We start from the raw sequence: 16407 nt of genomic DNA, 5'->3' as shown, positions 1-16407 counted from the left end.
CACCCACTCTCCCTGGCATCCGTGACTGACACACACCCAACACCACACCCCTGTGCTCCAGTCACCTCCCGCCTCTGGGACACACAGTAATGAGTCACTGCTAGGCATTGACTGCAAACCAGGCGTGAGACAGAAGTCCCTGGAGACCCAGCTCCAGTTCCAGTTCCAGTTTTGGGTGGACAGAGGCAGAGGAGGGCAGAGAAGAAAGTGGGTCCAATTCCATTTACATTCTGTCCCGGGAAGTGGAGCTTAATCTGGCATTTCGATATTTAATTTGGGAGTTGGAAGGACATACTTTTCAGGGCTCTGTGTAATAACTACCCTGGTATTCTTTTGAAACATCGGAGCAATTTTAGGAGGCTCTGGAACTGGAGTTTCTTCGGTTTCTTCATTATCTTCATGATGGAGATCATATGAGATGTTTCCATATTCTCTTAAAAATGGGAAAATCTCAAGCAGAAACTGACAGAAATCTTTGAGAATACCAAACCACCCTGAAAAATAAGAATTTGCTTTTTCAAAAACTATATTCAACTGAATTTCATATAAATTTTCTTTCCTGAACAAGAGCTTTTATTCGTCTACGGTAAAGCTTTATCCCAGTATCTTCGAAATGAAGACTGAACAAGGTCTGTGTACCCGAGCCCTGAGCCCCTGAATCAGAAACTGTGGGGTGGGATGGGGCTGAGCAGTCTGCTTTAACAGGCCTTCCAGGGAATTCTGATGGGCACTCAAGTTTGAGAATCACTGTTCTGGCGAGTCACAAATACCTGTGGACACCTGAACTACGTTGCGATTCTCTAATCTTTCCTGGTCCAAATAAACTCATGCATACTAAAGAATGTCATCCAAGAACAAGAATTCTGTCATCCCCTGGGATTAGGCAGGACAACAGGTATATGTTGATCCAGGCAGGAATAGTCAGCTTGTGGGGCCACCTCAAAGCTACTTCCACGAGGTGTACTTTTCCTCTCTATTTACTACAGGATCGTCAGTCAGCTCAACGGTGGCTCTCTTGGTATACAACCAGCAAGGGGACCTGGGTCCCTCCCCCTGCCATCCACTGCTCTGGGATTACATACAAGGGAGCTCACAGCCTTGGGAAGGAGGTTTTCTAGATCCTCGTTTTGCAGAGGAGGGAACGGAGGCTCAGAGATGCTATGCCCCATGATTAGTCATACCACAAACAGCAGTGGTGCACTGCTAGAAGAGCCATGGTGTGGGACATTAGAAAGCACATCTTTCCCTTTGGAAGGTCTGAGATGTTCGTCAGCCCTGAATTGGGGCCTTCAGGCTCATCCTTTCACAGAGTGCAGACACACATGTGCACATGCACGCACATGCACACATACACACTTCTGAAGGGCTTCTGAAATGCTGTGTACATACAGTGATTTCCTCCCTTCTGTCCAAATGTAGTTGCCATGAGAGTGATCAATGAAAGCCAAAGTGGGATGAATATTGGTATACAAGAGAATGTGTTGTGGCCATCCAGCCTGTGAACCAGCAGAATCTAAAGAACGAGAAAAAGTCAAGGTCATGTTGGTGCAACATCTGAAAGTGGACAGACAAGTCTGAAGCTTGAGCCGCATTAGAGAACTCCTCCCTTGTCTGGTCTTATAAAAGGGAAAGTGAGTGCTAGAAGAAAGCACAGAAAGTCATCCACTGCTGCAGGAAAGAACAAGATGGGCTTCCACATCCCCCTCCAGTACTAAGAAAAAGTACATCCACTTGAAAAGTTTCCAGTGCCAGTATTTGTCCTCCTGGTGTTGGTTCTCTTGCACATTCAGGATGCTGTCAGTGGGAAGGGTGTGCTGGGGTCGGGGGAGTTCTCCCACAGAACACTTACCTCAAAGGTAAGAAGAAGCACAACAATGGTCATCCAGCTTAGTGCCATCGTTATGTGTGTCCTTCGCTGCTCCGCAATCACATCCATGGAGCACAGGAACAAGATGGACCACACGATATAATAAAGGACAACCAGGCACAGGAAGGACATGAGAATCCACAGGGGGATGCACACTACCTGAGGGAAGAAGCAAGATCTCCTCAGAGCTGCCACCCCGGCACCTGATGGGAGGCATGCTCTATACCGTGCTGGGCCTCTCCAGTTAAGACAGCACGAGACTGAGTAAGGACAGGGCTGGCTCAGCGATGGCTATGGGCACAGCACAGGAAAGAAAACATAGTATGTTTGTTTGCTATGGGCCTGCCACACGGGAATGGCTTAGTCATCCAGGCACCCTTCAGGCACACATGCCTGGCACTTGGCCACATGCCCGAAGCTTCATCAGAACCGCCAGCAGCCTCAGCTGACTGCTGCCATCACACCCTCCACAGGCACTGCTACCACAGAGATCATCTCACCCGGATGTGCTCTCTCTACCAGCAACATTTCTGCAGCCCACCAGAGGTACTTCGGCAGTATTTGGTAACATGTTCCCAGGAAACTTCAGCTGCCCAGGCTTCTGCAGACCCCCTGCTAACTTGGCAGACTGAGGCTGGATGCATAATGCTGCCCCTGTCCGTGCCACCGTGCCCATATGGGTTCTGAGTAGGCTGCTGTAGTTCCAGAAAGACCTTGTCAAGACCTTCTTTCACCCCTACACAAGCCTGCAGGATGAGCCTGGGGGCTGTCATCCAGCCAGGTTCTGCTGTGTGATCTTTTCTCCCTTCTGCACTGCCCCTTAGCCTACTTTCTCAGTTGTCCCTTTTACAAATTATTGCACAGTAAAATCCACCTTTGATTTTGGTGTACAGTGACTTTTAACACGTGTAGCTTTGGGTAACCACTGCCACAGGCAGGATACAAAACAGTTCTGACACAGCAGAAAACTCCCTCCTGCACTTTACTGACACATCCCCAACGCCATTCCTAAAACCCCCTGGCAACCACTCATCCATTCTCTATCACTATATTTTTGTCTTTTCAAGAATGTTACATAAATGGAATCACACACACATAACCTTTTGAGAATGGCAGTCTGTGATCACAGTGTCACTCTGGTCTCACTGGAGTTCCATTCTTGAGTGGAATGTCAGTGACCTTAACTACCTCACTCTCTCTCTCTTGATCACTGTGGAAAACATGATGACTCACTTCGCTTCATGTGCTAGGACCCACACAAGATCAGGACTTGAAAACTTCCTCTCTTCATTTACAGGAAACATTCAAAATTCCTACACTTTTTTACCTGATTGTACCTTAGACTAAAACTTGGGTCTTATCCAGATTTGTTGCCTCCATGTCAATGCAGAAACATTCTTGGACCCAATTATCATTCTTCAGATACAGCACCCAGAAGACACAGGATATTTTTGATCATGAATGTTTTATCAAAGACTGTGGGCAGAAGTTATGAACCCCATCTTTACTAATTATGGTGACTACTTATGTTCACTTATTTTCTTCCCTGCCTCCAAATTAATACTTTTTTTAAACCATACTTTTTATTTTGCTTTTTAAAAGGCAACTTGTCATTTCAGAAAAGAAAGAAAGAAAAAAAAGCCACTGGCATGACCCTACCTCCCAGAGGCAACATAACTCTTCTGCCTTTGTTCTCAACCTTCTTTCTGTGCATTTAACAGATAAAATCACATCTCCAAGTTGTAGTTTGCCACATATCCATTCATACATTTATTCACAGTCAATGTTTTTATAAGCCAAGTTGTAGATTTATGGAGAAATCATGCAAAAAATAGAAGTCCCATATAACTCTCCCCATCTTCCCTATTATTATTAACACTTTCCATTAGCAATATTACAATTATACTATTAACTATAGTTCACAGTTGACATCAAGGTTCAATGTGTGGCAGTCTTATTTTTTTTAAAGTTTTTATTCTAGTAACATATATCCAACCTAAATTTTCCCCTTTTAGCCATGTTAAAATACATAATTCAGTGTGGTAATTTCAGTCAAATTGTTTGCTACCATCAGCACCTCTGTATCAATTAAGCACTAACTCCTGATTCCCTACCCCACCTGAGCCCCTGGTAACCTGTATTCTAGTTTCTGACTCTATGAGTTTGTTTATTCTATTTCATATCAGTGAGATCACACAATATCTGTCCTTTTGTGTCTGGCTTATTTCACTCAACATGATGTCTTCAAGGTTCATCCATGTTGTCGCATGCATCAGAACTTCCTTCCTTTTTACAGCTGAATAATATTCCACTGTATAGACCACATTTTGTTTCTCCATTCATCTGTTCATGGACACTTGGGTTGCTTCCACCTTTTGGCAATTGTGAATAATGCTACTATGAACATTGGTGTATAAATATCTGTTCAAGCCCCTGCTTTCAATTCTTTTGAGTATACACCCAGAAATGGGATTGCTGTACCACCAGCAATGAATGAGTGTTCCTATTTCTCCACATCTTCTCCAAAACTTATTTCCCTTTTTTTTTTAATAGTAGCCATTCTAGTGGCTACTATTTCTAGTGAAATGGTATCTGTATTAGTTAGGGTTCTCTAGGGAAACAGAACCAACATGAGATATCTGTAAATATAAGACTTTATATAAGTGCCTCACACAACTGTGGGGATGCACGAGACCAAATTTCATAAGGCAGGCAGCAAACTGGAACTCCAATGAAGGCCTTCGATGAACTCCCCAGGAGAGGCTGGCTGGCTGAAGAAGAAATGAAAGTTCTCTCTCTTCTCCCTTAAAAGTCTTCAACCAATTGGATTAAATCCAGCTGACTGAATGCTCTCATTCAGAAGACATGCCCTTTATTGATATAATCAGTCACAGCTGCAGCCACTTGACTGATTTTTTTCAGTTTTTTTTAATCTTCATTTTATTGAGATATATTCACATACCACGCAGTCATACAAAACAAATTGTACTTTCGATTGTTTACAGTACCATTACATAGTTGTACATTCATCACACTTGTCTGGGTCAGCAGGGAATTGAGGATGCCTAAGGCTTTCTCTAATGGGCCGCTTAGAATGAGAGAAAAAATGGGAAAAGAGCAAAAGCCCCTTTTCAGAACCAGCCTCTGGTCCCTCATTTTTGGGGGAGACATAGCTGTCTTCCATTATTCTTAATAATCTGTTTTTTTTTTTTTTTTGATTTCACCAATGTCTTTATTTTTTTTTTTTAATCTTCATTTTATTGAGATATATTCACATAGCACGCAGTCATACAAAACAAATCGTACTTTCGATTGTTTACAGTACCATTACATAGTTGTACATTCATCACCTAAATCAATCCCTGACACCTTCATTAGCACACACACAAAAATAACAAGAATAATAATTAGAGTGAAAAAGAGCAATTGAAGTAAAAAAGAACACTGGGTACCTTTGTCTGTTTGTTTCCTTCCCCTACTTTTCTACACATCCATCCATAAACTAGACAAACTGGAGTGTGGTCCTTATTGCTTTCCCAATCTCATTGTCACCCCTCATAAGCTACATTTTTATACAATTGTCTTCGAGATTCATGGGTTCTCTATTAACCAGCCACAAACGTCCTTGCAGTAAGGGTTAGGCCAGTGCTTGCTTGACCGGACACCTGGACACCATCACCTGGCCAAGTTGACACATGAACCTACTATCACAGTATCTCACTGTGGTTTTGATTTGCATTTCCCTAAATGGCTAATGATGTTGAGTATTTTTTCCTGTGCTTTTTGGCCATTGGTAAATCGTCCATGGAGAAATGTCTATTCAAGTTTTTTCCCCATTTTTAATAGAGTTGTTTGTCTTTTTATTGTTGAGTTGTAGGATTTCTTTATATATTCTGGATATTAAACCCTCATAGGATAAGTGGTTTCCAAATATTTTCTTCCGTTCTGTAGATTTTCTTTTTCCTTTCATGATGAAGTCCTTTGATGCACAAAAGCTTTTAATTTTGATGAAGTCCCATCTATCTATTTTTCCTTTTGTTGCTCATGGTGTTGGTGTAAAATCTAAGAAACTACTGCCTAAAACAAGGTCCTGAAGATGTTTCCCTATGTTTTCTTCTAGGAGTTTTATAGTTTTAGCTCTTATATTTACTGTTTGATGCATTTTGAGTTAATTTTTGTATACAGTATGAGGTAGTGGTACACCTTCTTTCTTTTGCACATGGCTATCCAGTTCTTTCAGCACCATTTGTTGATGAGACTATTCTTTCCCTACTGAGTGGACTTGGCATCTTTATCAGAGATCAGTTGGCCAAACGAGTGAGGCTTTATTTCTGAGCTCTCGATTCAATTCCCTTGCTCTTTATGTCTGTCCTTGTGCAAGTGCCATGCTGTTTTGATTACTGTGGGTCTGAAATAAGTTTTAAAGTCAAGAAGTGTGAGTCCTCCAACTTCATCCTTCTTTTTCAAGATGGTTTTAGCTTTTTGAGGCCCCTTATGCTTCCATATAAATTTGATGATATGCTTTTCCATTTCTGCAAAGAAGGCTGTTGGAATTTTGATTGGGATTGCATTGAATCTGTAAATCATTTTGGATAGAAATGACATCTTAACAATGGTTAGTTTTCCAATCCATGGACACAGAAAGTCCTTCCATTTTTTTAGGTCTTCTTTGATTTCTTTTAGCAAGGTTTTGTAGTTTTCCAGGTACAAGTCCTTTTCATCCTTGGTTAGGTAAAACTTTCATGGAGTCTTAGATAGTGCCCAGGGTATTCTTTAGCGTTTTCAGGAAGACTGTTGGTTGCGGTTTGGCATACTGTAGCAATTTGCAATATCTGGCTGAAGCTTGCATAAGAGTAACCTCCAGGACAGCCTCTTGATTCTATTTAAAATCTCTTAGCCACTGAAACCTTATTTTGTTACCTTTCTTTTCCCCATTTTGGTCAAGAGGGCATTCTCAATCCCTCGATGCCATGGTCAGGCTCATTCCTGGGATTTGTGTCCCACATCGTTAGGGAGATTCACTCCCCTAAGAGTCATAGCTCACATAGTGGGTAGGGTAATGTAATGTGTTTTTAAAAGCTGTGTTTTCTTGATTTGGTACTCACCCGGTTACGTAACCCTTTAACTGTTTTCCAGAGTTCTGAGGAAGATGGATCTGCCAGTTTTTGTTAGCTGTTCAAAGTTTCTGGGGGGATGGCAACCTGGAGCCTCTTATGCTGTCATCTTGGTAACCATTCCCAGTCAATTTTAACTGAAATTTAACTAATTTTAACTTCCATTGACTGAAGCATGACTTACACTCCATCACTGGCAGGAGTGCAAATTGGCACAATTTTTTTTGCAAAGCAATCTGGCAATGCAGTACATGTACTGAAGAACCTCAAAAAGTTTCCACCTGCTGACCCTGTAATTCTGTTTCTGGTGTGGAAAAAAATTTTATGCACAAAAATATACATTGCAGCATGGTTTATAACTGTAAAACACTGGCAACAACCTGATATTCAGAAATAATGGGATGGTTTGGTAAATGCATTTGAGTAATATTTTGTATCAATGACAGCTTAAAAATTCATGTTTATAGAGACCCTTTACTGACATGGAAAAATAATTATATTAAAACAAAACAGCAGGATACAGAATTATACTCTGATCTCAACTATAAAACAATAAACACCAAACAAGGAACCAGAAACCATGACCCAAGATATTTCCCAGCAGAGAGATTATCGACAATTATTTTATTACCTATGCTTTCCTGCCTTTTTCAAGTTTTCTAAAATGAACTTGGGTTACATTTATAGCAAAAAAAGAGAGAAAAGTTTATTTAAAGATTTTAAAAGGCAGAAACATAACAAATTTACATACAAGCCACGGCCAGTGGATGATCTTGTCCAGTCTTAAGGCGATGAAGATAAACTGGAGAATGTTGACAGAGCACAGGATTTCTAACTGAAAATAAAGAGAAGAATTACTTAAACAAAGTAAAAGTTGAAATTACTTGGTTAATACACTAAAAGGCCTTGCAAATTATAACAAAGTAAAACTTTTATTATTTTACACAGGAAACTCCTGATTTTTGGCACTAGAAGAACGAAGCAGTACTGTGTCAAAGAGGAAACCGCCCCGTCCTCCTGCCTTTCTGCTCTGCTGGATGACTGCCCTCCCCGTTGTGCCACTCAAAGCCTAGGCACTGCCAGGACGATGACCTCGTTTCCTAGTTCACCAAAAAAACAGCCAATCTGAAGGGCTCTCCTGCCCCTACCAACAAACATCTCTATTTGTAACCACCCTTGTACTTCCTTCTTCTCCTAGACTTGGCCCTGTATCCCAGTATACTCCTTCCTTTCTGACTCCTCAGAAACTGTCACATCAAGCCATCAATTACAGATTCTTTACTGCATCTTTAACCCTGCCTATTCTACTGATCCTTCCCAGCAGCAGAGAATTAAAGTCAACTTTCCCATTAAAAACCAAAAATATAACCCCTAAACTAGATAAAACCACCCGTCTCTTGATCCTGTACACCCTCTAGCCCTAGCTCTTTTCCTCTGTTACAGCCAAGCTTTGTGAGATGGTCACAGATACTTAAGACCCTACTGCCCCACCTCCCATTCGGAGCCTCCACCCCCATGACCACATGGAAACAGCTTTCATCAAGCCCACCATGGCATCAGAACACTTTGCAGTCCACATCCTACTGGCGTTTCTGTAGCATCCGATTTTGTTGACCACTTCTTTTTTTATAACCCTCCTTAGGCATCTACGGCACACCATGCAGTCTTGGTGTCTTCCTACTGCTCTGACAGGTTCTTCCCGGTCTCTGTTGCTGGCTCCTTCTTTTCCTTTCCTTAAAGGGTGATGTTCCCCAGAGCTTTGAACTCAAGTCTTCTTTTCTTCCCACTAGAGTTATTTACATAAACACACACACTGTCACTCACCTGCTCTTCCCTGGGGGGTGGAGGAGATTACATTTCATCTACACTAATGGCTTGCATTACCTCCTATTGGTTGGTTCTCAAATCCGTCTACATGCCACTTAGCTGGCTATCCTATAGGCACCTCAAATGAATCTAGTCCCAGATTGAGTTCATTATCCCCTTGTACCGTTAACCCTTCCCTCCCATTTTTATATCCATCCATCTCAGTGTCAAGTACCACAACTGTCTTATTACCCAAACCACGAACCTGGAAAGTGTCCTACACTCGTTTTACTGAACTTTCATATCCAGTCACCAAATTTTTGTCCACTCTGCCTTCCAAACTTCTCTTGAATCCCTCTGCCCGCTCTCTATCGCAATTACAATTGCTGAAATCAGGCCCTTCTCACCACCACTTCGATGGCCCCCTTACTGGCCTCCCTGTTTCAGGTCTTGATGACCCTCTGCTCCTAAAGGCCCTCTAAGTTGCTCATCCTTCTGGTCCCATTACTTACCATTGTTCAATGGCTCTCCATTGCATGCAGAATGAAAATCTAAACTTTTAGCATGGCCCTGTGATTTGGCCCAGAAGTTCTCAGAGTTTTTGTTCACAGGGTGCTTAGTGACTCAGTAATTCTTTCATAAGCCCCTAGGCCAAAAGAAATACCTAACAGTTCAATTGAATTAATTAGGTCTACACTTAGTAAGTATTTAGGTCCTAAATAGCCATTTGAAAAAATAATTCCCATAAATCAAAAGAAAAATATTATTTTGTGTTATTCTTAAATAACCACAACTAATTCTTCATGAGATGTATGCTAGTTTTGCACAGAACTTGCTTTTTAGCATAACTAAAAACCTTGCTAAAAACCAAATTTCACAAAGATGTGACATTACTGGAAGGAATGAGGTGTGATATAATAATGAAACCGTAAACTACTTTGAAACCGTAAACTAGTCTGCACGGTGTCCCAGGAGATGTCAGGTATCACTGTTTCCCTCCGAAGTGGGAACGACCCCAGACTCCTCCTGTGAGCTCACCGGGGTGCCCTGGCACAGCTCCGTGCATGCTGGAACTGTGGCTCTGGCCCTCAAGCAGACCAACTCTTCCCCCCAACTCCCACAATTTCCTCCTTTCCCCTTTATGCTCCCATCATATCTGAACTACCTGCATGGTGCTCAGCACGACAGATTTCCTCACGCCCCTATGCCTTTTCCTGGGTTATTCCCTCAGCCTGAAAAATAGCACCCCCTTGCCCACCCACCCAGTGCTGTCAGACCCCTACTGCCTCACATCTCTGTGTGAGCCTATCCCCAATTACCCCCTACAAACATAGATACCCCTCCTACAATACAAGAACCAAGAGGGAGTGCAACTCCCAGCACAATGTTTCTTTTTATGGGAAGATGTAAAAGAGTTACTTTCCATAGCTTTGCATTAGGAAAATACAAGTTGCATGCCCAAAACAGTCCTGGCCCTTGTGTATACTTTGCTTTCTAAGAAACAGAGTTCCAAATTTTTACAGGTTTCTTATACTTCCTTCCCAGCAGTACTGAGGCAGCTCTTTCAGTGCTTCTCAGTCAGGGCAATGCTGCTTTGCTTGCTGGGTGGGGGTGGCGGTGGGTTGAAAACATGCAGGGGCACTTGTGCATGGCACAGATACCTGTGGGGGGTGGGGGAAGGAGGGTCACTGCCAGTGTTTAGTGAGCAGGGTTCAAGAATGATTAACTGTCCTGCAATGCACAAGACAGTCCTAGTCAACAAAACTTTCTCTACCCAAAACACCAGTAACACATCCCCCTCCTCTACTGAGAAACACTGAACCAAGTAGGTAATAACTAGAACTTGCTGATCTCAAGTGATTTTTTTTAATGTAAACCTTTGAAAATGATGCTAATGCTTGGTTTTCCTTCATGTGTTCAAGTAATAACAAAACAAACATGCAAAGCAACAGAGGAAAAGTAGAAAGGTTTGGATGACTGGGTGGAAATGGTGCCTTTGAGCAACACAGGGAGTGCAGACTCTGGTGAAGCTGGATAAGGAGTCTGGTGCCAGCGGAGAAACCTGAGTTTACAGACATGAACTTAGAGAAAGTAAGTGCAGTGAGATCGGAAAATGGCCAAGACTTGTAAGGAAGAACTCAGCAAAGGAACCTAAGACAGAGGTGGCCAGATAGGGCAAAGGACAGGAATGAGGGGAGGCTCAGAAGCCACGGAAAGAAATGCTTCAAGAAATGCCTAACGATACCAGAGGCTACAGAATGGCTGATGGTCAGAAAACATGGGGCCTGAAAAAAGTCCACTGGAATTAACCACAGGGAGGTCACTGCCCGTTTCTGGAGAAGAAAGGAAGTAGAGGCTGGACTGCAGCATGCTGAGACAAGAAGGAAAGGGAAGGAAGTGGAGACAGGAAACAGAGTACTGATTCAAGGAGCATTTTCGTGAACAGGAGTAAAAAGCACAAGAGCTAACCGGAAGGTTGAAAAGGTTTTGCTACTATCATTTTGTTTTCTCTTTACAATGAGAAAGACCAAAGTTACAAGGGAGAGCACAGATAAGTTCAGAAGCAAATGGTCTGAGGAACCAGAAGAGGATAGATCTGAAACCCGAGTGTGACTGGCCTCCGTCAGGAGGGAGGATAGGCAGTGAAACTGCAGCACAACAGGGCTGGGTCTTTAGGAGCGGCAAATGGAGGGGGCACCAGGAAGAGACAGACAGACAACATGTCGCAGAGGGGCAAGGAGGGGCCTTTCTTCTAACTGCCACCCTCCCCCACCCACCAAAGAGCCTTTTTAGACATATTTTCCCAATCACCCCTCCCCTATTACATTTTAATACCACGGATATTTTATATCTTTGTTTATGTACGACATGTATACCTGTGCTTTATTCATAAATGGAGTTAAGTCTTTGCCCATAGCCCCCCACCCAATCCATTTTTGCTGCTTAGAGGTGGGCACTACGGCTCCCTTCAGGAGGCCTGGACTGGCTGCAGCTGGAGACCATAAACCTGTGGTGGCCTCGTCCATGGGTCACATGACTTTCTTCAGCAGCTAGTGTGCAGCAGAGCTGAGGATGAGTGGCTGGATTGCTGAAGGCTTAGGGAATTGTGGGAAGGGGGTAACTGGGCCATCAGAGGTACTCTCCTTCCATGCTACTTCCCTGCCTCCTAGCCATACCCACTGGTGGCCTCTCCTCCAGAACTAGAGTTATTGAATGACAAAATAAACAGAGGGGCACACCAGGATAAGCTAACCAGAGTGCTTAAGGTACTAGATCATGAGTCTAAGGTGGATGGGGAATGATGTGCACCTGTTAGAAGGCTGCTGGCCTGGGTGAAAAGACAATGCTCCAAGCTAAGAAAGAAAAACATGATTATTTCCATCATCTTGTTTCCTTCTATAGAATGATCTAGAGTTGATGGTAAATCTCTTCCTAACACATGGCAAGAAATTTACACCAAAATAACTGACCAAAATATTTTACTTTTTAAAAAACATTCTTAAATATATGAAATATCACCTCTAATGACCTGTCATGTCGAAACCCCCAAACACAGGCTGCAACTGATACTGGAGAAACAAAGAACAGTGGCATGAAGACCAGAAGCCAGAAATGGCTTCCTCTCTCAATCCTGTCACAGACGAGAACTTCAAACATCAACAGTAGCAAGTGGATGCCCACTGCAATTAGCATGGCTTTAAACTCCACACATGTTTCTCCTTCTGCTCTAAAAAGGGACATAAAGAAGAAGAAAACAACAGCCTCAGTTCAGAATCTCCATTACAAGCAAGCAGTACAGTTGACAGTAGTGTCAACTGTTGACACTATGAATTTTATTTGTAAATTTGGCAAAAAGTGAAGGAAAATCAGGTAGAAATCTTACTTAAACCTAATATTTAATAGGCAATCTTTAGAACATCAAAGAAAAGCAACATGACAGAAAACGAATATTGCAACCAAACTGAACTTCAATTTCTTAACTGTATAAGGATTTTCACAAGTAATAACCAGTTATTATTTTCCTGACTGCATACAAGCACTTTTTCCAAGACTATTCAAGTCAATTGCTTGTACTGCTTAAAACTGACAAACAATCCTTAAATCTCAGGATCCTCATGTTTCAACAAATTAAAAAGCATACAAATTACATTTCATGCAATACTATTAAAAAATAATTCTAGCTTTATGAACAAGTGTAGGCTAATTTCAAGAATATATAATAGCTATTGTTAGGTGATATTTTAAATGCAACTGAAAAGTATAAATGCCTTTTATTTTCCTTTCTATTCCTTTAGGATGAGTTAACACCTGTAGATGCAAGATAGAGAGCAAAATAGTTAAAGATAATCTCAAACAAAATCAGCTTAATTAGCAATTTTAAGTACCATGTATGAATGTAAAAGATTAGTAATTGAAAAATAAGGCCACTAATCAGGAAAATGCTTAAAAAGGCATTTAAACGTCTCCAACGTTCATTCGAAATACAGACCAACGATTATGATATGTCTTGTTGGGGATCAATATACCTGTGCTTAGGACACAAAGCAAATGAGGTCGGTGTTGACACCAGAGCTACCTCATCTGCATGATCAGCACATTCAGCCACACACATGGAATTCCTTCCCTTGCTCTAAAAATCTTAAATCACACCAACAAAGCAAAGTTCAAATAGTTTCTAAATGCCACTTAGGGGAACTGAAAATATTGAGTTATTTAACTTGTCATTATTTGAGTTTCAAACAGTTATCTGCAAATATCTCATAAAAAAGAAAAGACTTGCCTCTACACAGGCAATCTTAAGAAAACATCTAAGAACTTTAAAATAGCTCTGCCTTATAAAGCAGAGATGAGTAAAACTGACATGAAAGTGCATGGCCTGTCCAGCCCAGACTGCATTCTACCCTCTTCGTGACATGAAAAGTAAATCAGAAGTAGTAGCTAAGCAGAAGACATCTAAAGAAATTGTTAATTTATATGTGATACGTAGTTTATGTGATCTAACTCTTAACTTGTTTTTAAAGTTAAAAACCGAGAATTAAACCAGTTGAGGTGGCCCTGCCTTCTACACGTCTCTCCCAGGAGCAGCTACCCCAGGCAGCTGCTTATATCCCCCTCTTCTCTTCCCACCCGCCCACTGGGAGTTCCTGCACTCCCCTGTCTTCCCAGAGCAGGGTTAGTATAGACCCCTGCCCACACCCCAGGCTCAAACTCCCCTTTTCTCCTTTCTGTAGTTCCAGCCAGTGTGAAGGAGAAAGGAAAGAAATTGAGGAATGAAAAGCTTTTACACTGGCTCTCCCAGGTCCCAGCAGCAGCACGCTGCAGACTGGAGTGAGCCAACTCCCAGGAATTTGGACCAGCCGAGACATCCAAGAAGAAAGGGGTAGTGTTAGAAAGGGTAATTGTTATCCCTCTCCCCTGCCCCCAAAGGCTCTGCTATCCTTCTCAGCCCTCATCTTTCCTCATGTCCCAGCCTCTGTCTCAGGGACTCACTGTGCCTGGCCAAGCTACCTCCCCCACACCACTAACAGTCCTGAAACACCAGGACTAGGAGACTGGGACAGAGCAAGCCCCAGTTCCAGGACTGAACTGGAGAAGGCCACAGCCCTGATGAGCAAGGCTAGAACTACGAATACATTCTCCTAAAAACATGAAAGTTTTACACCTCTAAGCCTAGCATGGTATAACACTTTGATATTTTGGGTACACTTTGGATTGTATAGGTTTTTCTGCACTGGCTAGGAAACTGAGTACCCAAAATAACACTGCTTCTGCAGGAAAATGCATCTGACATCTAATTTTTAAACACTAAGAATTAAGTTTGCCTGTACTATCATTCTTATAAATGCACCCCCCCCCCAGAAAGACAGAAAAGAAAATGGTCCCCACTTTATCAATAAAAGTGAAAAAACAGAAACAAAAACCAAGTTACAGCGCTCTCAGAATGGAACCCAAAAGATTTTATAAAGCAGTGTTACCGATACTGGGGATTCCAGGCCCAGATGCCAGTTCCAACTGAGGCTCCAACAATGACCATTAACTTCCACAGCCATATTGGAGCAAAGACAGCCCAGTAACTCCACTGAATGATGCCATCCAGATGAAGGACCAACAGCACAGAAAACAGCAGCAGACAGGCATAGATGAGGAATTTACTAGAAGAAAAGCAAAATAATTAAAGAAGTCCTTTTTTACAACCACATGAGACTGATATGGGGAGTAATAGAGGCAATATTTTTCAGCACATTAAAAGAGAAGTTCTATGTAATAGATACATGGTGCTGGTAGACTAAACTAAGTTTCCTGGCTTTTCAGGGCTTCTTGATGGGAGAGAGAACACACAGACACACATAATGTAGCATGACACATGACAAGTGCTGTACTGGTGTCATGGGCAGAGTGCAACAGAAAGCCACGAGAAGAAATTGGGATTCTGTAGTGGGGGCATTGAGAAGCCAAGCAGTGGTGACCCTGGCACTGGTTCTGGGAGGATACACAGGGAGCTGCCAGACAGGAAAGGCAGTGACATGAGGAAGCATTCCAAGCCGAAGGGACTAACCAGACCAACACAGGGAAAAGGGACAAGGCTGACATGTTCAGGATATGGTCAAGGTCTGTCACTGACTAATTATTTCATTTTGAACATTCGTCATGTTCACCTACAGTGACATTTTAGTACATTGATTATACTTCCATGACTGAATGAACTATATACACACACATGCACATACACACACACATTCACATTCTCATATGTCACATAAAAGGGAATTCCTGAAGGGGATATCCTTAATATATTAATTAGACATTCCATTGTCAAAGACTTCTTTCTTCTTCCAGCCTTACGCTAATAACAGGAACTGGATTTATAATCCCACCTTAAACAAAAAACTGAGCATAATATATAAAACAACAGTTTCCGGACATTGGACAACAAATAGCGATGGGCTGTGGTGCCAGGAAGAGGGACAACAAAGGAGGTAAGCCCTACTGTCGCCCCAGCTTACTGCTTAGAGGCAGTTTCCAGGCTGCAGCACAAGGAGAGGGAGTCCAAACAGACCAAGGCAGTCTTGTTGAGATCTTCTGGCCCACAGAGATAGGAGGAAAGCAAGGACAAAGCAGTCAGAAGCTGTATCACAGAGCACTAACACTAGGGAAATGCAGAGAGAGTACCCTGGAGATTGGCAGAGTGATGCCCTGGACTCTTGGGCTAAATACTGCTTTGTGTACATGTGAGAGGAAGCCACCCGAGGACAGAGAAAGGAACTACTGCAAAGCAGTAAGCTGAAAAGCTGCTGGAGCTCACACAAGACTGATAATGGTTCATGTTCCCACCAGACAGAGGAGAAAAACCTCACAATACACAATACTCAAAGAGTCCTCAGTGGTATTGCCTTAGTAGTAGGGCAAAATTAGCCCTACATGGAAGACTACTCTGAACATGCCCTAACAAAAGCTTAAAAGCAAGCCTCAAGAGGATGCAACTGATTACAAGTAACTCAACTACATGCTGAAACAAAGTCTAGCACTCTTTAAAGGAACACAACAAAATCCAGCACCTGACGATGTAAAATTCAAAATGTCCTGCATCTAAAAAAAAAAAAAAAAAAAAAAATCACCAAG

The 16407-nt window shown here is 42.3% G+C and overlaps 1 protein-coding gene across 1 annotated transcript; it reads right to left on the bottom strand.

Moving 5' to 3' along the window:
* Window positions 1-159: 159 nt before the first annotated feature.
* Window positions 160-14944, bottom strand: TMEM185A (transmembrane protein 185A; the record flags this gene model as incomplete). Its single annotated transcript, XM_037822902.1, has 6 exons — window positions 160-494; window positions 1390-1513; window positions 1850-2026; window positions 7733-7816; window positions 12307-12514; window positions 14763-14944. Coding segments are annotated over 6 exons (1020 nt in total), but the record flags the coding sequence as incomplete, so codon positions are not given.
* Window positions 14945-16407: the final 1463 nt, after the last annotated feature.

This window comes from Choloepus didactylus, chromosome Y (assembly GCF_015220235.1).
Source record: "Choloepus didactylus isolate mChoDid1 chromosome Y, mChoDid1.pri, whole genome shotgun sequence".
In the NCBI taxonomy this organism is placed as follows: Eukaryota; Metazoa; Chordata; class Mammalia; order Pilosa; family Megalonychidae; genus Choloepus; species Choloepus didactylus.
The sequence above is the reverse complement of the archived record's forward strand: the minus strand, read 5'-3'. Positions and strand labels throughout refer to the sequence as shown.